This window comes from Sciurus carolinensis, chromosome 8 (genome assembly GCF_902686445.1).
Source record: "Sciurus carolinensis chromosome 8, mSciCar1.2, whole genome shotgun sequence".
NCBI lineage: Eukaryota > Metazoa > Chordata > Mammalia > Rodentia > Sciuridae > Sciurus > Sciurus carolinensis.
Window position 1 is genome coordinate 1,419,043 of NC_062220.1, and position 25,208 is coordinate 1,444,250.

At 51.2% G+C, this 25,208-nt stretch overlaps 1 protein-coding gene across 2 annotated transcripts in view; it reads right to left on the reverse strand.

Moving 5' to 3' along the window:
* The window catches only part of Ube3c (ubiquitin protein ligase E3C), a 91,332-nt gene that overhangs the window by 13,552 nt on the left and 52,572 nt on the right, over positions 1-25,208 (reverse strand). For both annotated transcript variants that reach the window (XM_047559902.1, XM_047559901.1), the window contains exons 15-19: positions 24,755-24,842; positions 23,366-23,463; positions 22,061-22,193; positions 18,383-18,630; positions 3,917-4,129 (exon numbers count right to left, since the gene is read on the reverse strand). In XM_047559902.1, coding sequence (XP_047415858.1) covers positions 3,917-4,129; positions 18,383-18,630; positions 22,061-22,193; positions 23,366-23,463; positions 24,755-24,842 — 780 coding nt within the window. The remainder of the gene's footprint in view (positions 1-3,916; positions 4,130-18,382; positions 18,631-22,060; positions 22,194-23,365; positions 23,464-24,754; positions 24,843-25,208) is intronic.

Genomic DNA, 25,208 nt, shown 5'->3' on the forward strand with positions numbered 1-25,208 from the left:
GCCGTCTAAAATTTCATGTTCACTATTAAACAGCCATACTGTCACAGCAGAGAAAGCCGCTGTTCCAACGCAGCTTGCCAACATAACCGACTATTTGCATAGTATATATCCTTAAACCACAATGTTTTTTAAACTCTACCCTACAGAGGGGACTACCTGTTTTATCTATTTCTATAGAAATCCATAAGATTTCCCTCCAAATTAGGTGGCTTTACCACTGGCTTTCTCAATTCTAATGAGACCCTTTCGTGCAATTTTTTTTTCAATTTTTCATACTAGGGAGTGAATCCAGGGGCACATTGACTGCAGCATTCCCCAGCCCTCTTGCTCAAACCCCACCATGTTCAGTGTGGTACGAGTCTTATAGAATATAATTGTAAAAACACAGATTTTAGTAGAAATCCTCTCACTGAAACTCTTTGCTTTTGGTACCAGGGATTGAACCCATGGGCACTTAACCACTGAGCCACATCCCCAGCCCTTTTTATATTTTATTTTGAGATAGGGTCTCGCTGAGTTGCTTGGGGCCTCAGTAAGTTGCTGAGGCTGCTTTGAACTCGGGATCCTCCTGCCTCAGCCTCCTGAGCCGCTGGGATTACAGCCGTGCCACTGTGAGCCGGCCCAAGCATTCCAGGCTGTGCCTCCACCCTGTTCTGAGGCTCCCAGTTGAAACCTCTTCTGGACAGGTGCCTGAACATGTGCGTGCTCCACGTCAGGACACCACGCACCCAGCACCAGCTACGGCGTGACTCGCTGCTCTCCCTGGGAGCCCGTGAGTCCTGTTTTCAGAAGCAGACCTCCCAGCAGGTAAACCCGACACCCACCCCTGCTCCTCTACCGAGCTTGCCTTCAGTTACCTCTTTCCATCTAGTTTTTAAAAAATACGTATTTTTTTTAGTTGTGGACGAGCCTTTGTTTTTATGTATTTGCTTATTTCTATGCGGTGCTGATGATGGAACCCAGGGCCACACGTGCAGGTGAGAGCTCACCACCGAGCCCAGTCCTCCTTCCACATCTTTACTGGACAACAGTGCGATCTGTTGCCACGTACCTGCACATGCACAGGATATAAGAACACAATGTGGCCAGTGTCCCATCCCAGCGGTGTCCCCTTCCTCTGCTGATCTCCCTTTGGTCTTCATGAGATCCGCCCCCTCCTCTTCCTTTTTCCTCTCTGTTTTCCACATACGACCCTTGACCTTCTTAGTTTGGCTTATTTCGCTTAACATAATGTTCCCGAGTTCCATCTATTTTTCCTGAAAATGACATGATCCTGTTTTTCTTTATGGCTGAATTAATCGCCATCCTGTATCTATGCCACATGTTCCTCGTCCATCCGTCCACTGATGGTCAGAGGCTGGTTGCACAGTCTAGCTGTAGTGGACTGTGCTGCTATAAACACGGGCCCGCATATGTCACGTGACTTTAACTCTAGGGTAAACACCGAGTGGTGGGTAACGGGGTCACACGTGCTCCCACGTCTAGTCTTTTGAGCCTCAGTCTCCTGAGACGCTGGGATTACAGGTGTGCGCCACCATGCCTTGTTATTTGTATTCTCCGTGGCTGCCATTCTGATTGGTATGAGACGAAATGTCAGTGTAGTTTTGATTTGCATTTCCCTGATTGCTAATGATGCTGAACATTTTATCATGCATTTGATGGCCATTTGTATTTCTTCTTTGAGAAGTGTCTATATAATTCATTTGCCATTTATTAATTGGGCTACTTGATTTTTTGAGTTCTTTATATATTCCAGATAACAGTCCTGTCAGAAGGGTAGTAGTTAGCAAAGACCTTCTCCCATTCTGTGGGATCCCTCTTCACATTCATGATTGTTGCATTTGCTGTGAAGCTTTCTGATTTGATGCCACCCCTTTACATAACTCTTGGCATTCCCTCCTGAGCTTCAGGTCCCACTGAGGAAGTCGCGGCCTCTGTCTGTGCGCCGGAGTGCTGGCCCTCCCTCTATGTTGACCTTTCCTTCTAGGAGTTGCATAGCTTCCGTTCTAAGCCTTGAGTCACTTCTAAATCACCCTGCGGGTGGGGTCCTGCCCACCTGGAAGGCCCTGTTACAGGCAGTTCTCCCCTTGCTTGGAATTAAGCACGTTTTTGAGCTGCTTCTAAAGGACATGTGTTTCACGAATACGCTTTACAGGGTTTTACACTGCAGGCGCCTCCCTCGGGAGAAGGTGCACTCTGCTTCTAAAGCACGTCTGTCCCCAGCAGCCCTGGTGCAGTGTCTCTCAGGGATTCCACGGCTGACTCAGCCCAGGGCGGGGGCAGCGAGGCCTGGGCACAGCCACGACCGTACCAGCCACACTCTGCGGCATGTGCCAAACGCTGCGCTTACAATCTGGAGGTCTAGGCTCGGGGCCAGAGAGCAATCCTGTGAGGGTCCATATTTCCAATGGTGATCTGACAACAAGCATGTATTTATTTAGTAAAAGAATTTTATTTTTATTTAAATATTCTAACTTATTTGTTTGCACTGGGGATTGAACCCAGGGGTGCTCTACCACTGAGCTACAGCCCCAGCCTTTTAACTTTTTATTTTTATTTTTGGGGGTTCTGGGAGTGAACTCAGGGCACTCGAGTTGCACAGCGCCTTGCTTTTTGCTGAGTCTGCTTTGAACCTGTGGTCCTCCTGCCTCAGCCTCTCGAGCTGCTGGGATCACAGGCGTGCACCACAGTGCCCGGCTACTTTTTTTTTGCGGTCTGGGGATTAGAACCCAGGGCCATACTCTACCAAGTGAGCTGCATCCCCAACCTGCCATGTGGGTTTCTAAGCACTGCTAGTTGTGGGGACAACCAGAGGATGAAGACACAGGCCCTGCCGGCACCAGCAGGTGCCACCACAGGGCCATCCAGGCCCACCCATCCCACCTGCTGCCTCGCTCTCCACATCGACAGCAGAACCTGCAGGCAGCAACTCATCTGCACACGCCTCACTCACACACACGTCCACTGCAGCTTAGAGCCAGGTGGACCGCCCCAGAGTCCACAAACTGACGGGGAGTGTGAGGTGCAGCGTACCATGGAGCTTGATTCAGCCAGAAAGAGGAGCCAAGTCCTGATACAAACAACTGCATGTGAAGAAGGCCTGCGGCAGAAGACGATGTCAGAGTCCACTGGTGTGGCGTCCAAGAAGCAGAGGGCCAGAGGTTGGCCGCAGTGCTGGGACACGGCTGGGGCTACGCTGACCAGGAAGTCTGGCTGTGCTCAGTGGCACACACCTGCAATCCTGGCAGCTTGGGAGGCTGAGGTAGGAGGAACGTGAGTTCAAAGCCAGCCTCAGCAACTTAGTGAGACCCTATCTCTAAATAAAGCACACACAAAAAAAGGGCTGGGGATGTGGCTCGATGGAGAAGTGCCCGGAATTAATGAAAAGAAGACATTCTAGAGGTGGCTGCCAACTCTATGAACACACCCAAGCCACCGAACAGGCCATTCGGGGAGGGTGGAATTCATGCTATGTGAATTCTCTCTCAATAAAGCTGTTTCTGAGAAAATTAAGAGGGTGCAGGTCAGTGGTAGAACACGGCAAATAGTCCCCCCAAAATAAGACTTAGTTTGGACCTCCAACATAGGCCTTATTTTCTTTTAAAAAGGAGGGGGAAAGTAATGAGAGCCGACACTCTGACAGCGAAGGCCAGGAGCCTCCCCACACTGTGGTCGCCAGGAGTGATGTGCTCCCTCCGTCTCCCATCCTGAAGGTGCTGCCGCCACCCCCAGCACCAGGGGCAGAGGCGACACAGCTTGAAAGAAGGCAGCAGCAGGAGGGCCAGCCTCACTGCAATGCAGCCCCCCCGGCACAAGGGACCCTACCTCCCAGCACAGGAGACCCTGCCACCAGCGCTGGAGCAGGCAGGCCTCTGACCAGACTGGAGGTGGGCCCCAGGGCGGGGCTCCTGCTCACCTGGGCCTCTCCCAGGTCGTTGTTCACCACGGTGAAGTTCAGCCCCAGCTCCTCCACGTCCTCCTCATAGCTCTTGAGGAACAGCAGGTTCCTGTAGACCTCAGGGTCCAAGGAGGCCAGGTGGTGGATGTCCACATCTGCACTGGTCCCCAGCAGCTTGGAGAGGAAGAAGCCAGCAAAGGGCAGCTCCACCAGCATGTTTTCATAGAGAGCCTTCAAACAAGACAGAGCAGGCACGAGGATCAGCGCTCAGCAGGCACTTCCCGGTGCTTCCTGGGCGGCGCGCTCAGCCTCAGTGAGCAGGGCCCCAGAGAGCAGACACCCTCTCCACAGGCACACGGGTGAACGTGCAGGGTGCGTCCAGTTGGCCAGCTCACGACCGACTGTTGGGGCTGAGGCTGAATGGGAGTGTGGGCCATTCCTCTGCACTACCCAGGGGTCACCCATGGGACAGCAAATGACAGGGGTCACCAACGGGACAGCATGTGTCTTAGCTCTGAAGTGCATCAGGCTCCCGGCTCCTCACTGAGGGACTAAGTGTCACAAAGAACACAGCCACAGCAGGACAGAGCCCGAGGCCAGCTGCAGCAGCGGGGCTGCGATAGGGTCCCCAGCTCCTGGCCCTTCACAAGGCTGCCCCCTGTGTCTGCTCTGCTTCAAGGGGCTGGGGACTGAACTCTCCTTTCTCTTACAGTCTGCTCTTGGATTTGGGACCCACCCTAATCCAGCATGACCCCACCTTACTTGAGTACATCTGCACAGACCCTATTTCCAAATGAAGCCACATTCACAAGCAGGGGATGTGAGGACGGGAACACAGCTTCTCAGGGTCGCAGGCCAGGCCACCTCTGCCCCGCTCTGCCCCTGTGGCACAGTGCATGTGTGGCTGTTCAAACTCTGGCTTCCTGTAATTTCCATGAGTTGAGAGATACTACTGATGTTCCGCCTGTGAACTACTGCCTGCGTTTACACCTACGGATGTGTGTGTATTTACACGACAGTGTGGTTTACGTGCAGTGAAACACACAAACCTTACGTGTACAGCTTGATGAGGTTTTCACCTGGTCGCACCTGAGCAGGGACCATGAAGATCAGGATACAGAGCCCCCAACCCACAGAAGGCTGCTCGCACCCTCCCGTCACACCCTCGGCAGTTAACCCGGGGAGCCCAGCAGCATGCCACCGCGTCTGAGATGCCTGCTGCTGTCTGTTCTTCTGTTTATTGCCTGTGATGTCTTCTCCTCTTCACCTGGCGATGGACCACGAGTTCAGTACTACTGAGCCACAGGCTGAGAGCACTCAAGGCTGGGCGCGTGGCAGGCCTGCCTACGTTAGGTGCTGCCCAAGCAGGCTGCACGGTGCCAGGGCACCAGCACTGCAGGGGCTCCCACGGCCACACCTCGGGGCCTGGGCTGCTGGCCTTCCTCATCTTGGCTATGCTGGGTGCAGCAGGGCTCACCATGCTGACTGACGGAGTCAATCAAGCTCCAGAGGCCCCCTTGCGAGTACAAGGTCCCTGACATCAAGCCAGGGGTTCCTGTGGCCCAAGATCATGAAAGCCAACAAGGAGCCAGAACCGCACTGGGACGTTTTCAAGAGTATCTCGCATTCTGTTCTGACAGACTGGCCTGGAGCCACACTAAGCCTTCCTAATGCAGAGGCTGGCTGCCACCTCCTGAGTCCTCACCACATGCGGGCACCATGCTGAGTGCAGTGAGGGACTTCTCTGATCTCACACACAGGGGGTCAGGGGATGAGAGAAGAGAATGACTCCCACAGGAGCCGAGGGCGGGTCTGGACCTCCTCTGTGCAGATCTGCATTCACAGCCATCCTGAGAAAGGGTCCCTGCCTTCGCTTCCCAGGACAAAGAAGAAGGGGTGCAATTCCCCTACCTGTAAGTGCAGCGCTTGAGAGCCTGACTCCTGTCTGCAGCACACGTGGCCAGGACTCGCCTGGGCCAAGGGACGCCCTCAGGCAGACGAGGCCAAGGCTGCACCAACTCCACACCAAGGGCTGTGCTGTGGAAGACGTGCTTGGCACAGCCAGGACCCTTTGCCCCAGGGTTTAGAGATGCAAGTGCTGCTGGGTGCCTCGTGCAAGGCCCAGACACAACTACGTCACCTGGGGGTGACCTCCCCCACAGGCAGGGTTCAGAGCAAACAGCTCCTGGGCAGCAGGCTTCACTCAGCCAAGGCTCCCGGCACAGCCAGAGCGTCCAGTCATCTCATGCTTTCTATAAAGTCATGAGCCCTTAAACGCATAACGAAGCCTGTACACTCCAACAGAGCATGCTCAGATGTCCCCCGCCTTTGGCAAGGGGACTGAACCCAGGGCGCTTAACCACTGAGCCACATCCTCAGTCCCTTTTATTTTGCATTGAGGCAGGGTCTTGCTAAGTTGCTTAGGGCTGTGCTAAGCGGCTGAGGCTGGCCTCCCACCTCTGCCTCCTGAGTCATTGGGATTACCAGAGGTGTGCTACTGTGTAAGATTCAGATGCCCCTTGAGGCCTGTAATATGAGGACTCGCCTACTATTATCACCAAAAGAACAACTTTTCTCAAAAGTAATAAACATTTCAATGTCATGTGTCTTGCTGGTTACTTTTTTAAAACATTTTTTTTTTAGTTGCTGATGGATTTATTTATTTGTTTGTTTATTTATTATTTATATGCAGTGCTGAGGATCGAACCCAGTGACACACACGTGCTAGGCAAGCGCTCTGCCAGCCCCAGCCCCCTGGTTACTGGTGACGGACGCGCTGGAGAGTGCCTTCTGCCCAGGCTGCCTCCACTGGTCAGGGCGTCAGCACAGCAGCCCTCCAGGAAGCCACGGCATCCCCAGCAGGGTTCACCACAGCACCACGGCTGAAGAGTAGGATTCTATTCTCCAGTCAATTCTGAAAAGATGGCAGAAAGGACCCCTGACCTAGAGAAGCAGCAGAAAGATGGCAACGCACACTTGTCACCTGTCTGCTGACAATGCCAGGAAAGAGCTGCTCCCCACAGCCACAGCGAGCTCAGAGCGGTCAGCGCCACTGCCCTGGCACAGACGCGCACCACCACTTCCAGGTGAGCACAGCCGAGCTCTGGACGGAGGAGTCCAGGGTTGAGGAAAAGCCCCATCTGTACAGTGGACCCTAAAAGTAAACTGCAAGTGTAAATCAGCTGACGGTCGATACTTAAGGTCATTGTTTGCCATCGCTGCATTAGTGACAGTGAACCAGTGAGACTTCTTAAATACGTCAGAGCTACCTGAATTTTAAGCAGAAATCCCACTGTGACTCATAAAGTGGAAATGCATAGGTATAATTTTTTACATAAGGCAGGTTTAAACCTTTAGAGCATTTAATATACAAGCACTAATAAATGATAGCACTAAAAACTATGACTGCATCAGCTAAATGGATTATAAATTAAATTTCCATAATGTATGCAACTGGGATACAAATGTAAGCATAAATCAAGGTATTTTCTAAACACAGGTTAATTATGTAACTTAAAACTGCCCATTTTTTATGCAAAATAATCCACTTAGTGTTTTTCAGCTAGTCACACCACACTCGTTCCTAGAGGCACATTAGTAACGACCTGTCATGAAAAACAGCAATAGGTATATGGAAAGAACCTGTGTGCATTTTCCAACTGTCTGCCCTTTACGAGTGTTTATAGCTAGAAATCGTGCCAAAATGATTTGAAATAAAAAGGATTAATTATACTAGAAGCCTTTTAATATAAGTGAGTGCAGTCGCTGTGCAATTAATGCAAATTGTGGCTCTATCAGGAGAAGCGATGTGAGCCACATCACAGGTCACTTCTGTTTGCTGCCAAATAACTCCAGTAATTTACTACATTAAGAATCAATAAAAAAAATAATGCTTTTCAAATGCATCTCTATCAATCTTCAGGTAGTTCTAAAGTGAACATTTATAACTTAATCTAAAAACTATATGAGATGATGTCTTACTTTAAGGCCAGCCTAACTGAGCAAGCAGATAATAATTTTAATGATTTCAAGTCATGATAACCACAGGATTTAAAAAACAAAAAAGAAACGTAAGGTACACGCCAAGAGTAGCACACTATTTAACAGTGTGCTCCGGAACAAGCAGCTGGGAATCGAGAACCTGGCCTCTGGACTGGCTCCTCCTGGCAGGACCCCACCGAGTCTCCAAGGCAGGGTCCAGCACAACTGTGGCGCCCACTCACTTGACAGCCGTGCACACCAGGGCCACCTACACCACCCGTGCATCTGTCTGCGGGTCCTCCGTCCCTCACCCCGACCTTTCAGGTCACGCAGGACCACGTCCACTGTCGAGACTCGTTTCAAGCCCGTGGTGGCCAGGACCCTCTCCGCACCAGTCTATGCTGCCGTGTTCGTCACTCATCCACACAGCTCTCCGGTGCCGACATAAACACCTGTGCTCCGTGTGGCGTTCTGGGTCTCACAAGCAGGTCGCTGTGCTGCCCGAGCCGGGAAAGGCTCCCACCCACTGAACCCTGACACCCCAAGGCCGAGGGCCGCTGGGTGCCTGTGCCGCTTTGTTCAAGCAGCCGAGATGGACAGCTGCTCGCTCACGATCCAGCTAACGGAGGAGCCACGGGCAGAGCGGAGCTGTGCTGCGTCGAGAGCAGGAGCGACTCAGTTACCTTGGGATCTGACGCCCCGCCTTCCCAGGATCGCGCTCGCCTCTGAAAGGCTCCCAAGGCCCAGGAGGCAGAGTGCCCGGCATCTTCTTCCAGACCTTGGTTTTCCAGAAAGGCATCAAAACCTGGCCGGCCCTGCTGTCTACTCCTGTAGTCTCACCCCCGCTGCTGCGACCAGGGGCCAAGCATGGCTCTGATTACCGCCATACCAGTGGTATCTCTCCTCTTCCTTCAAAAGCCCCACAGGGAAAGCCGGGAGGATGGACGATGCAGAGCTGGTTCTCATGGCCTATCTCCCTGCTAGAAGCACAGAGGTCAACCCACGACACATGAACCCAAGTGGCTGGAGTGGCTCTTCCACTCTGCTCTACTTCTAGTCCAATGGCTCCCAGGTGCAGGTTCCGTGTAGGAGGAGGACCCAGCACAGCACCACATGCCTCCCAGAGACAGCTTCCCGACCAGCAGGGCTTACCAGAGCTAAATCCAAGCTCCTGGTTCCACCCAAGAAACAGGCTCTGGAGCACCTCTGCCTCCAAGTGGGCAGAGGCTGGGGGCCCAGGACCGCCACGGGCCCACCGCCCAAGACAGAGGGAGTGCTCTCCAGCCTGCGAGCACCAGGGTTGGGGTTTCTGTCACTTTGCTGTGGGTGAGACCCACGGGGACGAATGAGGGGCCCAGCCCCCCGTGAGGGCTGAGACCACCGTTACTCTGCTCCTCCCGGCTGTAAAGCGACGGTGCCTCCGACTCCCTGCGCACCAGCCTCTACGGTGACCTCAACCAGGTGGCAGAACTGTCTTTTCTGGCAGCTCTCCTGAGACAGCACCCGATACCCCACCCAGTTAAAGTGGACCACTCAGGGGTTTCTTCTCCTCTCGTTAAAAAACACAAAACCCCGCACCAGGGACTGAACCCAGGGCTGCCATGGCAGGCAAGTGCTCTACGCCAGGTCACACCCGTCCTCCGTATTGTGGGGCGAGGCTGGCTGAGTCACCGGCACGCCGGGCATTCCAGGGGTTCCAGAAACAGCTGTGAGGCCATCACAGCGAGCAACTCTGAACACGTCACCACTCCCAGCACCCCATGCCTGTCAGCGGTCACTCCTCTCTCCTCCCACCCTCTCGGCCACTGGCCCCCAGGAATCCACTTCCTGCCCCTGCAGACCCCCATCCGGGACGCGCCACATGGGGACACAGTCCGAAGCTCATGGAGCCGCCCCCTCCTGGGCCAGCAGCCTCACTCTGTTGGACGACGTCCACGCTCCAGCAGGGCCTGAGTCAGTCCGCCCTTCAGCTGCTCTGACGACGTGCACAGGTTTTGTGTGGACGAGCTTGCCTGCTGGGCGGCTCTGGCTTCTTGTCCTCCAAAGTGGCTGCTGTCTCCATTGGCACCTGCCATGGTCGCTGGGCGGGAGGCAAGCGGTGGGAAGGAAGGGCTGTGCCGCCCTCTGGGTGCTGATCACCCAGCTCTGACGGGGCTGTCTTCCTGCTGCAGATCACTCTGTGGATTCGAGATGCCAGTGCCCTGCCATACGTCTGATGGACAGCCATTCTGCTCTCGGGCGCTGTTCGTCTTGCTGGTCTCCTGGAGGCATGACCAGCTTTACTCTGACCATGCTGGTCTCTCTTCCTTTGCTTGACTGTGCTCCTGGTCTCCGCCTCAGGCCAGGATCACTTCTGACTCTGCTATCCTGCTTTCTCTGTTTCCCAGCACCATGGGCCATGTCTGTGCTCCTCACTGCTCTCTGCACGCCCATCAACCATGGGCACAGGGTCAGAGGATGCTTTGCACCCACTGCCGCTTCCAGACCACAGCTCCCACCCTCCGAGCCCTCTGAACCCCACACACCTCCTGGTGCGCCCCAGCCTCCCGAGTTCAAGAGGCTCGCTCCTCAGAGCCGCACAGTCTCCAACACAGTCTTGTGATCACACCCTGGCTGCTCAATTCTTGCCACCCCTCTGTTCCACCTGGCCACCTACTCCTTCAGCAAAATTCTTCAACTGCTGTGACCCCTACCTGAGCCTCCACCAAAGTCAAGACCTTTGCCAGCCTCTCTGGTTCCGCTGGCCTCCCCCACCCCACCCGCTGCATGCCCTGCAGTACCCGACTCCACGGCTCTTTTCTCCACTGCACGGTCCCTTCCCCTCAGGGCTCTGCTCACGGACCCGTTTCCTCTCTAAAGAGCTCACTCCGGCAACCAGGCTCTGCCCTCTCAGCCTGCACGTGGGAGTAACCCAGCCCTGGCAAGAAGCCAGTGAACCCGCTCCCCACACCTGCCTGGAGGTGGCCACTGCCTCTTGCAGCTCTGGCCACGGGGAGCCTGGGTTAACCGGCACGCCCACGGTATTTCCCTAGTGTCACTCGTGGGTCTGCTGCATCGGCTTCCCGGCAGGGCCTGTAGAAACCAGCCCACAGGCCCCACCCACACGGTCAGCTCCACAAGTCCCCAGCCCCAGGTGACACTGCTGTCCCTCCACCCAGGCGCACGGCCCAGAGGCAACCCCTCCCTTGTTCACCTGCAGCCAGCAGGGCACACACTGCCGCTCTGCCATCCCCCACGTCGGGCAGGAGCTGCCCCAGCTTCCCGGCCCTCTTTGTGACTCACTGAGGCCAGAGCAGCTCACAGGCAGTCGCTGGCTCCCTTGGAAGCAGTCCCGCCACGCTCGTCCCCCAAGGCTCCCGGAGCCTCCGCCTGCTGCTGCGGCCACTGTTCCTGCTGCTCCCGCCACTGCTGCAGACAGGCACCCACGCTGCGTGGCAGGCGCGGTCCTTCTGTGCAGCCTGACAGCAGCGCCAGGCACCGGCCCTTCTCCTCCCTGGAAGCACTGTCCTTCCGAGGCTCACCAGACTCCTGAGATGCCACACCACAACCATCTCCTCCCCGCTTCGCTTACATTCTGCCGTGCTCCCTGAGCTCTGAATCCTGGCATGCATGGGACTCTACCCTCTAGGTCCCCTTCTCTCTAGGTACACCTGCTTCTGCCCACATAGGCTGCACCATGGCCCCTGTGGCCAAGAGTCTCCCGTGGCTAAAGCATCTCTGACCTCCCCCTCCCCAGCTCATCCAGTAATACCTCCGTTCATCCCATCCTTCTCAGAACAAACCCACGCCGCCCCAGACCATCCTCTTCTCTCCCCTGACACTATCTTCACCTGCACTGCTGCCAGGACTCAGACACCGTCCCCGGTGACCTCCAGCCGGTCTCCCTGCTTAAATTCTGCTCCACTCAAAGTCAACCTAACTCAGGCTGAATCACCCCTGAGGCTGGTACAAGGAGTTCCCACCTGGTTGGTCTCACCCCAGAACTTTGCACAACCACCTACAGTCACTTCCTCCAGCAGATCTCCAGCCCAGGAATACTGTACACCTTTCTTGTGATAGTCACAGTCACCAAACCAGGATGCACACTTGAACATTTACTAGGGTTTAAACGGGCTCTCCTGTGTTCCTAATACTTACAGTGACGGCCAGCCAGGCTGGGAAAGAGGAAAGCACCCTGAAATGACAGGTCAGGATTACTCATGACTGCTCGGGAGTGCTTAAACAACGGAGGGCAGAGTACACCAAAAGTGACCCACACCAGTTCATCCATGGGCAGGAGGACTCAGGAACCAGGCACACACCTGCCGTTTTTACTGTACCGTCTAAGTCATTTTTATTTCAAGGTTAATTGTCAAAGAAGGAAATGAATGTTCATAGAAAACGATGACCTTGGTTTATAGAACTGTGAGTACTCTGGTTACAACAGAAACGATGCAAGCAGGCATTACTAGCCTGCGGTACAGCAGGCACAGCTGGGCGTGGTAGCTGGGACAGGGCTTGGCTAGCACCTGAGAGGTCCTGGTTCCGATCCCAGCACAGCAGAATGAATAAGTACGTATACAAAAGCAGGCAGGGCACTCAGGAGGAACAGGATTCAAATGCAGCGATCATTTTGTGAAGTATTACCCTCTGAATTTTATGCTTCCAGAAACAGAAGCATAAAATAAGAGCACACTCACTGTGGGCAGCTGGGTGCTGAGGAAGCTGCCTGATGACAAAGCAGGAGCTCTTCACATTAACCGGCTGGCACCAAGCCCACTGGACCCGCCAGTCAAGAAGCCCTAGCGTGGCAACAGTGGGTCGAGTGGCGCTCCGGGGAGTGCCGGAACCAGGGTCAGGAAGAGCAGCGGGCACTGTTCTACGGGGCTCTACTCACACATGGGAGGGCAAGATCAGTCGTTCATTGCCAACCCCACACTCTAGGATACATTAAGAGCATGCTCAATTCCACTGAAATACACAATCATAAACCATGCTGAAGCTACACAATCCAATTAACAATTTCAAACATGACTAAGATATTATTGATCTATAGACGTTCTGTTCCAATTAAATCAATATTCTTCAACAAGAAAAAAAAGAGCCATTTTCAAATAGAATTCAAATATGATAAAGGATTGGCTTCAATAAATATTCTGAACTTAATTGGCTTAAATGGACCTAGGTGCTTCTATCTGTAGGAAAGTTCACACAACATTACCACATCCTCGAGCTGTTTATTTATTCCCTGGCGGGAGGCTGATTTACAGGCGATGGAGTGCAGTCATGACCCACCCCAGAAGCAAGACCATCTGCTAATGGAACTTTTAACAGAAAAGTGACCAGTGACACAAGGCAATTCTTCCTACACAGGATCACTCTTGAAGACCTCTTTGCACTCTATCACAGTAAACAATCACTAACATATGCATTAAAGAAAATTTAAATACATTATGACCCAATAAATACCAATATCAATCAATATGCAGTTTTCTCCTCTTGAAGATTTAATGTCCAGGTACCACATTATCAGTGCAACACTGTTACATCTACTTAGACCTGGACAATTTTAGCATGTTGGTACACAGCTAACCATTTATAATCATGATGATAACTATGTTTGAGAAAGTAGCACCCCCGGAGGAATTTCCATGCAGAAGGTTATGTAAGGAATATCTTAAATACATGGAACTACAATGAACTGCCATCTTCCAGTAACTACTGTTTTAAAAAATTATTTTCACTTAATTGTACATTTAGTGGGCTTCAGTGTGACACTTAAAAACACGTGTGCAGCGTGCACACTGAACAAATCCAGCTGCCCTTTACCACCGTCTACCCCTTCCCAGCTGCTGGTCCTCACTGCTGGACACTCAGGTCGCCTTCTTCCAGAGTCTGCTCCCAGGTCTGTCTGCCTGACTTCACTTGGCTCGCCACCCTCCAGTCCCACCTCTTTATAGCTGAATGATACTCCTGCGTGTCCTGTGCTCCATTTCCTCTGTCCACTCCTCTGTTGATGGGCACCGGGTCCAGTCTACGCCTTGGCTGCTGTGCAAGTGTCTCTTAGATATGCTGATTTCATTTCTTTTGGATATACACTCAAGTGGAATGCCTGGCAGCTGGATCAGAAGGTGAATCTGTTCTTAGTTTTCTGAGCAGCATCTGTACTGTTCTCCATGATACTTGTAACTAATTTGCTTTCTCACCAGTACTTGTTGTTTTTTCTCTTTTATAATAGCTAGTCTAACTGGGGTGAGATTATACTTCTTTGTGGTTTTGATTTTCATTTCCCTGATGCCTAATGATATTGAGCATTCTTTCATGTATTTGTTGGCTTTTGGTATCACTTTCCTTGAGAAGGGTCTATTCTGATTATTTGCCTATTTTTTGTTTTTATTTTTTTCTGAGTTGCTTACGTGTTCTAGATATTAACCCCATCAGGTGAATGGCCGGTTAAAATTTTCTCCCATTCTGTGGTTGTCTCTTCACTTCATGGATTGTCTCCCTTGCTGTGCACAAGTTTTTTGGTTGAGTAGAATCCTATTTATCTATTTTTACTGTGTTACCTGTGCTTTGGGGATTCTATAAAAAAATCACTGCCTGTGCCAACATCTTGAAGTGTTCTCTCCTATCTCCTTCTGGAAAGTGCACAGTTTCAGGTCTTACATTTGGGTGACTGATCCACTCTTTTTTGGTACCACAGATTGAACCCCAGAGGGCTTAGCCACTGAGCTACATCCCTAGCCCTTTAAATTATTTATGTATTTATCCCCAGCCCATTTGTTATTTATTTATTTATTTATAGTACCAGGGATTGAACTCAGGGGCAGTCGGCCACTGAGCCACACCCCCAGCCTTAGCCTTATTTTGTATTTTATTTAGAGACGGGGTCTCACTGAGTTGCCTGGCGCCTTGCTTTTGCGGAGGCTGGCGTGAACTCGAGATCCTCCTGAACTTCCGGGATCACAGGCGTGCGGCGCCGGTCCTCACGTTGTTTTTCTTTTGAGTCAGCATCTTGCTAAGTTCTTGGGGCCTCACTAGGTTACTGAGACTGGCCTCCAGCTCCGCATCCTGCCTCACCCTCCTCTAGGGTCACAGGCGTGCTGAGCTGGTTTGTGTGCAGTGAGAGCGAGTGGTCAAGTCTCGGTCTTCTGCACGTGGGAGTCCCCTTTTCCCAGCACCGTCTGTTGAAGACGCTGTCCCTCTCCCGTGTGTGCCCGGCACCTCTGTTGGGAATCACTTGGCTGCAGATGTGTGGGTTATTTGGGGGTCTCTAGTCTGTTCCATTGGTCTGGGTGTCTGCTTTTGTGGCAGTGCCAGGCCGTTTTGGTTACTGTGGCACATTCTGAAATTAGGTATTGTGGTGCCTCCGGCTTTGTTCTATTTGTTCACGATCGCTTTGGCTACGTGGGTCTTCCGTGTGGATTTAGGGTTGTTTTTTCTCCATCTGTGAAGGATGTTGTTGGTGTTTTGATGGGGATCTCACGGAGTCTGTAAATTGCTTTGGGGAGTCTGGGCATTTTAACAGTATCAATTCTCCTGGGCTGGGGTTGTGGCTCAGTGGTAGAGCGCTTGCCTAGCATGTGTGAGGCACTGGGTTCGATCCTCAGTACCACGTGAAAATAAATGAATAAAGTAAAGGAATTGTGTCCATCTACAACTAGATATTAAAAAAAAATCAGTTCCTCTAATCCATGAACATGAGAGGTCTTCCCATATTTCTGTGCCTTCTTCAATTTAATTTAATCTGATTAAATTTAATTTAATCAGAGAAATAACTATAGGATGGTTATTGGTTTCATCTAAAATTCATTATTTTAAATAGTTTTATTGAGACGTAATTGATATGAACTTCATCTTTGTGAGTCAGATGTTTAGATCACAAACTCTCCTCCCTGGAACGTGGTTTAAGTATGTCATACACATTTCAAAACAGAGGTGTTGAGAGCAATCTGTTACCTGTACCCAATCAACAGTACTGCTGTCCCACGAGCACCACGTTCACAACAGCTTCATTATGAGCAGCATATCAACAAGCAGACAGGAAAACACAGGGATCTCCTCATCAGACTTATACAACAGTTAGTACTATACTAATCAAAATGGGATGACTCATACATTTAGGAAGAAAAAATATACAATTTCAATAAAATTTAACCAGTAAATAAAACTAACACTCTGTCTTCTGTTCCTGCACCCAGTGAGAACCACTGGATTTAGAGAGCACTTCCGGTCAGTCTGGCAGAATACGGGCTCCCTTTACTTTTACTTACTCTCACTTCTTCACTGTTTTTTTTGCGGTGCTGGGGATTGAACCCAGGGCTTTCTACCCACTGAGCTGTCTCCCCAGCCCACTTCTTCACTGTTAGTAGTTTAGAAGGCTTTGGGGCTCATCGTAACTGAAAGACCCTCAGACATCACTTACAGATTTTTGTGGAGTCGTGGAAGTGACCGTCCCAGGGGGCTGCCACGTTACTGAGCATGGACACCAGAGCCAGTGCACAGTGCCAGCTGGCATAGGGGTTCTGCTGTGGCCCGAGTGTGGTGGGTCCCCCAACAATTCCTGTGCTGGAGGAGTGTTGACAGGTGGTGGGATTGGAGGGCAGTCTTGAGTCACTGGGGATGCCTTCAGGAGGCATCTTGTGGCCACTGCTCCCTGATCTTTCTGGCTGCCTGTCTTGCTAAGTAATCTCTTCCTTCTACATGTACTACCAGCCTGTGTGCCATTTGCCATGAGGTTCTTACCAGAGTAAAGTCAATGCCAGTATACCACTGAATCTCTAGAAGTGTGAGCTAAATAACCTTTTTTCTTTATAAAGTAATACGCCTCAGGTATTTCATTATAGTAACAACATGAACTCAAACTTACCATATGTCAAAATGAGAATATTAGTTGCTTAAAATCTATACTAAAGAATCTAACATCAAATCAACAGCTGAAATTTGTTATTGCCATAAGGTGAGCCTAGCAACATATTGTTTCTGTGAGTATCATCGTGAGGTCAAGCTGGAGCCTAATTACTAAAACTGAAGAATGCTTAAAATCTGTATTATAAAAGCAGCAACATCTGGGGTCTGAAAAATGAGTAATTAACCTATGATATAACACATCTCAAGAGATATGAATAAGGAATAACCACTGCATACTCAAGAGACCAATTAACTTCCATCACCCCCTTGCTTTGTGAAGCCACTAATACATGCACACACATACCTTCTACAAAACCATAGCCATCAAGACATTCTTACACTATTGAGCCAGACGAAGTAATGAGCAGAAGGGAATTCAGAGTCATGTTTATGGTCAACTCATTTTCAACAAGGGTGTAAAGAACTTCATGGGCCCAATCTCAACAGTCTACGAAAACTAATTCAAACTAGACCAAACGCCAAAGGCGAGAGCCAAAAGAACCAAGCTGTCATGTATATACACAGGAGCGAGTCTCTGTGACCTCAGAAGAGGCACAGGTTTCTCAGACAAGAAAAAAGCACACAACAAAAGACAAAATAAATATGGTAGACTTCACCAAGGCCAGGGACCTTCAAGGGCACCACTGGTAGAGAATGGAAACCTTACCAGCTCCAGAGCTGACCTCTCACCAGGGTCCGGCAGCAGCTGCAGGCCCCAGTAATAGATGGCCACAGCAGCCGAAGCAGGAACCAAGTGGCAAGGACAGATCGATCCCCCTCAGGCTCAGCACAGTAAACCCCCAAGCTGTAGGAGCTGAGTCCCTAGGCTGCTGACAAGCCTGTGCCCTTGTAAGCAATGCAGAACGCACCCTCCTACAGAACGGCACCAAAGCCCTTGCCTTCAAGTAGCCCGGACTTCCTGAGGTGTGGAAGCATCAGCCCTGCTGTGGCTGGAGCTCAGGCGTTGGGAATCATGCCTCTGGTCAGTGGCACCACTAACAACGTCTGTTTCCAGCTCTCGGGGTCCTGACCCTCATTTCCTGCCTGCGAGGACAGGACCACATGTACCGGAACTGGAGGGAGCACTCACCCCTGAAGTTCCTACTCTGTTACATAATTAACTGCTCCCCCAGTGCAGGCTAATGGGTGCAGCTGGTGCACTTGGCTGGCAGACTTGACATCTGGCTACTAAAGCATTACCAGAATATGATTCTTCAAACCTAAAAATTTCTGTAGAATTTGCATACAACATATACAACGTATTTAAACTGTACTGAATAACTGTGGGCTTCCATCTCACAGCACTTTAAAATGTTCACTCTCAACACCATCAACGAAGCAACCGAGAGACAAATTCTTGTAACACAGACCTAAGCTGGCAGAAAACCACTGGAAAACATCTACAAACAGGATTCTATCATGTTTCCTATGTTTCCTAAACTACAATCATTTTGAAGTATGTCATCACTGTGCATGTAAATGTACAAACATGAATGTAGTTGTTCCGTAAATAAATACTGTTTTGGATTCTCCCACGTGACCTTTAAGAATTCTGAACAAAGATCGTCAGTGAAGCGGAGACCATGGTGACACAGAATAGAAGGGCCACTTTACCTTTCCAAGCATCCTGCCTAGGAAGTAGTAATGTCTGGCAAAAGAGTCTCCCACGAGCATCTGAGCAGCCGGGTTGGGGTACAGAAGCCCTTCGTTAGTAGTCTTAAAGAACCCCTGATTGGGGTTAAATCCTGATTTTAGCAGTTCATTTAAAAACTCCCTGAAAATACCACCACCATCGATGCCGGCTTCATCCAGGCCATGGGCGTTGAGCAAATGCACACGGATCCGCTTTTTCAAATCAGGCTCTGTTCAGAGAGGAGGGAGGGCAAGAGGAAAGGGTTAGAGAAGGCAGTGCGAGAGAAGGCTCCGGGCGGGAGGCGGGGCGCTCCTGCTCCACACTGGGGCTGTACCGCGTGGCTCGCAAACGCCACATGGGACACGCCCAGTGGCGGCCTACCTGAGAACCTGGCTCTGTTTTGGTACTGGGAAGCAAACCCAGGGTGGCTGACCCTGAGCCACACCCCCAGCCCTTTCTCATGTTTTATTAGAGGCAGGGCCTTGCTAAGTTGCGGAGGCTGGCTCTGAACTTGCAATCCTCCTGCCTCAGCCTCCTGAGCTGCTGAGATTACGGGCATGCGCCACCACATCTGGCCTATGATCCCCTTTCAAACTGCAGCACTGACAGTAATGGGGTGCTGTCTCCCAGAGCTTCAAGGGCCAGTTCTGAAGAGGCGGCCCTCTAGCATGGCTGAATGGAGTTTCCATGGTTTCCTGAAACTCACGTCTGCATATGCAACATGCGACATTTCCAGCATCAGATCTAGCCCTCTAGGTGTCTATGTTGACATTACTTTTTCTTTTCTTTTTTTTTTCTTGGTTGAGGATTGAACCCAGCAGTGCTTAACCACTAAGCCACAACCCGAACCTTTTTTATTTTGAGACAGGGTCTTTCTAAGTTACTCAGGGCCTTGCTATGTTGTTGAGGCTGGCTTTGAACTCATGATCCTCCTGCCTCAGTCTCCTGAGTTGCTGGACTGCAGGTGTACACCACTGTGCCTGGTGACACTACTTTTACTAAGGGCAAATCGGAAATATCTAATGACACAGTAAGGTTTTAATGGAATACAACCTAAGAAAAATATTAATCTGAGTTGTAGCTAAGTGGTGGGCACTTGCCTAGCACGCGTGAGGCCCTGAGTTCGATCCTCAGCACCACAGAAAGGCATGTGTCCACATACAACTAAAAAAAAAATTTGATCTGATTTTATCCTAATGGTAGCTCTTCTTCAGGCAAACTTCGTGCTTACTACTGCCCACTAACATGCACACAGGGAGGTTCTCAAGAACCAAGGCAGGGAGCCTAAGGTACTGGGTGGGGCATCCTGCCCAGAGGAGCTGAATGGAGTTTCCACGGCACAACCACCCAGCAGCCCTCAGGGCAAGGAGAGCACACGGAGGAGATGATGTCCGAGGTTCCCTCTTCAGCAGGTGCGGCCCCCACAACTGCGACTGAGCCCCACACTGCAGAAGACTGGTTAGCCCTCCTGCAGGCAACTTGTCCACTCACATGTGGACATGACTACCTATCAGAAAACCCTTCCAAGGAGAAACAATGAGCTTTCATAAAGGAGTTGCTCTAATGACTAGACGATATGTGAAATAATCACATTAACTGAGTCTGTGCAAATGATTAGTCAACCAGGCAGTTCAAATCATCTTTTGCAAGAGAATTCAATGTTCCAAGATGCAAAATACCATAGCAAAATGCCCACAATTTTCACACTAGCCTTAAAAATTCTAATTCATGAGCCTAAATTAGAGAATACTTGTAAAAATTTAAACCATTATAGCCAGGCTTGGTGGTGCATGCCTATAATTCTAGCAACTCTGGAAGCCGAGGCAGGAGGATCCCAAGGTCAAGGCCAGACTCAGCAACTTAGTAAGACTGTCTCAAAATGAAAGATGAAAGGGTTGGGGATGTGGCTCAGGGGTAGAGAGCCCTTTCGGTTCCACCCCCAGCACCAAAACAAACAAACAAAAGAAAGAAAATAAAGAACCCACACCGCACTGAGAAACCCCCACAACTACTGTGACATAAATGCGGCCCGGGACTCCCGTCTCTCAGGAGACCCTCCAGTGTCCACTCGCGCCCTTCTCTAGGCGCGGCACCGACCCCCTCAGACTTCCTGTTCTGTCCTATCTCTGCTTTGCTCCCGGGTCTGATGGCACTCAACAAGTAACCAGCACGTCCCTGGCACTCCTGCTCGGCACCCATCACGGGCGAGCGAGTCTCTCCCCGGGAAGCGCCAGCCCTGCCAGCGGAAGCAGGAAGGCAGCACTGTGGCGCGTGTGGGCCCTGGCCCAGAGAGGGGCAGCAACGGGGCGCCCCCAGTCCAGGCAGATCCGGAGGCAGATGCAGTCGGGGGCCTTGCCTCACCTCCCGCGACATCTGAAACCCCGACGCGGGAGCGTCCACGACTCAGACTGAGTCACAACCGCCGCCGGCCACGTAAGAACACTGGACAGGAGGGGGTGATTCCACCCAGAAACGGACCTCTCCAGGACTTCAGCTTCCCTCCGGTGGGCCCACCTCAGAACAAGAGCAGCTCTTCGGCCCGGCGAAAAGAACCACCCGGCACTGGGGTGCAGCTCGAGGGCAGGGCACGTGTCCAGCGAGGGACCCCAGCACAAAAACAAACAGAAGCCCCGAGGTTGCTGTTTCGGGAGAAAATTCCATCACTCCCCAAGACACGGCAACTGCTGCTTCACACCTGACAACCACACCCACCACGGGTCTGAGCAAGGTTTGCTTTTAATCCCTCCACATGGGCTCAACATCTCTGCCACGCAGTGTTGGGACAAGATCCTGCAGTCCCGACGGTAGCACCTAACAGTGACCTGAGACAAAGCCGGCCTCCAGCTCCAGAGGCCACCTGGACTCCGTTCTTCCATGAGCAGCGCTGTCATCGCAGCAGATTCTGGGGCGGGGGGTACTGGAGATTGAACTCAGAGGCACTCGACAACTGAGCCACGACCTCAGCCCTATTTTCTCCTTTATTTAGACAGGGGGTCTACACTGGGTTGCTTAGCACCTCACTTTTGCTGAGGTTGGCTTTGAACACGTGATCCTCCTGTCTCAGCTTCCCAAGCAGCTGGGTTTACAGGTGTGAGGCCCAGTGAGTGCCTTGCTGAGGCACGGCTTTTATAAAGAAATATGGATCTGATACCATTTGTTTCAGTATACTTGATGTGACTCATAATTGATACTGAAGAGACAGTATTGTGCAGGAGAGTACTGTGCCTTGTAAAAGATCAATTGTTTTTTTAAATTTTTGGCAGTACTAGGAACGGAACCCTGGGCCTCATGCATGCTACGCGAGGGCTCTACCACCGAGCTCTGTCCGCAGCCCTGAAGGCCAGTGTTTCAAAGGGCTTCTATCGTAGTAACTATTACTTTTAAGAATATCTGATAAGATGATCTCCCAACTTTAGCCTATGGGAAATAGGAACTTTTTTAAACATTAAAAAAGTCATTATAGGGCTGGGCATGTAGCTCAGTAGTGGAGCACTTGCCTAGCATGTACGAGGCCTTGGGTTTGAGTCCCAGTGCTGCGGAAAACAATAACAAAAAAATCATTTCAGAAAAAGATGGTGGACACAAATCACTGTTTTCTACAATAGTTCCCAGTCTTGCTCCCAGCACACACACACACATACAGAGAATTAAATATGTACCATTTTCTGGGGAAAGTTTGTCATAAGCATCTTCATAAATATAGTTTCTTCTTATTGTGACATTAATTCCATCCAGAAATGGGCCATCTCCTTGAACTTCTTGCTTATCTGCATAAATCAACCTTTGAAAAATCTAACAACAAAACAAGGGAAGTTTTAAGATATTACACACAACAAGCAATCAAAGAGAAAAATCATAAATATATTTTAACTTTTTATCTCCATAAACTCTGACATGAAATATAATAGCCAAGATATCAGATTTTTATCAACAAATGACTATATTTCAAATATTGCTGTTTCTCCTCATTTTACAATAAATTTCCATACTCTGTGCTGTTTTCATTTACTAACAAATGCTGAGGTGATGGAAGGAGAGGGCACAGCTCTGCAGAAGCCAGGTGCTAACGTGAGTGTGTCTCGCAGCGAGGACACGCACGCGGGGCTTTGGTGCTGAACTGCGGTGCGGGGCTGCGGGAACAAGGACTTCCGGGAGCTGGCGCTGTCAGGAAGGAGGCGCCAGCAGCACCCAAGCACCGACTGTTGCCCTGCAGGTGTGCAGCCTAGACACGATCCTCTTCAAGCTCAGTGGCTTCTACAAAGTCCCCAAACACAGGGAGAATAGGACGCAAAATTTAAATGAAATCTGGAAAGATAAACATGAAGTTCTGCACATCAGTCAAAGTCCTCCAGAGAGGAAATAAGCTCACTTATCCATTCTTTCTTACGAAGTAGTGCTTGTGACAGAGTTGACTTTCGTGTGAATATACAGAAGCACATCTTCGCAAGAATTCGCATTTTTAAAAATAATGCAAAATACAGGAAATAGAGAAAAAGTAAATGCACTTAGACTCCAACACAAGAAAACTCTAATTAACAGTCTTTCAACCAGTTATAACTCAGGGGAAAATTGCTGTAGTTTGTACAATGAGGTATCTGTTTAGGTCTTAGAAATTATTGCAAGCTCTTACAAACTAATAAGAAAAATATAAATTAAAGACTTTGGAGAGTGGGGTGCCTAAGGAGCCTGAGACAGGAGGCTGTTCGAGGCCAGCCTCTGCAACTTGGTGAGATCCTCTTTCAAAATAAAACAAACAAACAAACAAACAAACAAAAAAACCCCAGCAAACTTCAGAGATGTTTTTGTTGGTGTGTTAATTTCTTAGTGTTAACAGGACAAAACACGAAGCAGTTTGTCCATGAAGAAAGCGAGGATGGGCTGCAGCTCAGTGTCAGGTGCTGCCCAGCAGGAACAAGGCCACCCCGCCCAGCACGGCAGCAGAAGCAGAGGGACCCGGCGCGTACCTTCACTCGCTCCTCAAAGGGAACCACGAAAGGCAGCTCCGTCAGGACCGCCAGCTGCCGCTCCTCAGACACAGACAGCGGTGGGGACTCCAGACCCACTGCAAGGCACATGGCAGACTCAGCGTTGGCGTGTGCCGCGCTTCCCACTCCACCGCCCGTCACCACGGGGGTCCACAAAGCCGTCCCGGGACGACGACTCTACGCCACGATTCGCCTGTCCCAGTCCACGCCACACTCCCAGGCCCCGTCCAGAGCCCGTGGGGTCAAGCCTTCACCACCCAGCCTGACCCGCAGGCTCCTGGTCCAGCAGCAGGTGCTGCCCTTCAGCTGCTGAATCACACCTGGGTGGCTGCCGAGCAGCTCGAGGAGCCCTGTGCCCTGTGCACACACCTGCTCTTCTCCTGGGGGCGTGTGGGGGTGAAGGTCAGACGACCTGGTGGGACATGAGCTCTGGGGTCCCTCCTACCTATCGGGGGAGCTGTGCACAGCACAACGGACCCGGGTTCGGTCCTTCTCAATTTACGCCCACAAGAGGAGAACCCTGAACATTCCCATCGGTTTATTAGAAACTCTAAGAGCCTCTTTTATGCTTCCACATGCAGGTGTATAAAAGAGTCATAACCAGAATATATTAAAAACTCCCAAAACTCGGTAAGTCAGGTGGGAAACAAAACCACAACAAGATTTCCCTGCACACCTTTATAAATGGCTAAAATGATTTTTAAAAAATGACAATTCCAAATGTGGGCTAGGACATCGAGCAGCTGGAACTCAGACACAGCTGGTCTGAATGCAAAATGGTACAGCCACTTTGGAAGCACGTTTTGTGGTTTCCTATAAAGTCAGACACACACTTGGCGCAGGACTCAGGAGTCTCACTCTCGGCTATTTATTCTACTGGGGAAGAAAGCAGTTCACATAAAAACTCGCAGACGCTTACTGCAGCTGAACCCATCACCAGCACAGGTGGAGAAGTAACCAGCCTTCTTCTTTTTTTTTTTTTTTTTTTTTTGGGTGCTGGGGATTGAACCCAGGCCCTTGTGCTTGCAAGGCAAGCACTCTACCGACTGAGCTATCTCCCCAGCCCCAGTAACCAGCCTTCTAACGCTGATAGCAGATCTGTGACCTTCGGCAGCCCACAACAAACACCGCTGGGCGGCAAGGCGAGCCCGCGGCCACGGCTGTGGGAAGCTGTCTAGCTACTTCCAGAAGAGGGCAAACAGAACAGAGACCAATGGCTGCTGCGGGGGCTGGGCTGGGGAGGCGCCAGGCACCCCGGCATGAGGCGGTTCTGGGGGCGCCATCAGTCACAGAACTGCACACCAGGAGTGGGTGCTGCAGGTGGGACCCACCCTGTTGAGAAGGCAGAGCCAGCTCGGGAGCACTCACCCTCCAGGGTGGACTGTAGCGGACCAATCCTCCCCATCCGCCGGAACCTCCACACATGTCTGGACGCGGGCACGTAGAGCTGGGTGACCTGTGAGAGGTGACCTGGGTCAGCACGGCAGACTCCAGCCGCTCTCTTCAGCGAGCTGGGCCTGTCCTGCCCGGCTGTGCACCCCACCCTCTCCTGATGGACGACCTCAGTGCTGCACGGAGAAGCTGGCTCTCTTTCCAGCACGCGGTCCCAAGTGCACGGCAGCCAAGTTCACTGGCGCCAAGGCCCTGGGATGGCAGGAGCCCAAGCGGGACCCTTGGTGCCTCCTCACACCCCACAGCCTCTGTGGGGACAGAGCACCACACGCTCTTGGAGGGTCCTCCCCACTTGACAAGGATGGTTTCTTTTTGGTGGGCAATGCTGTGCAGAGCCGAGCTGAAGGGGCATCCCAGGGACACACCGCTT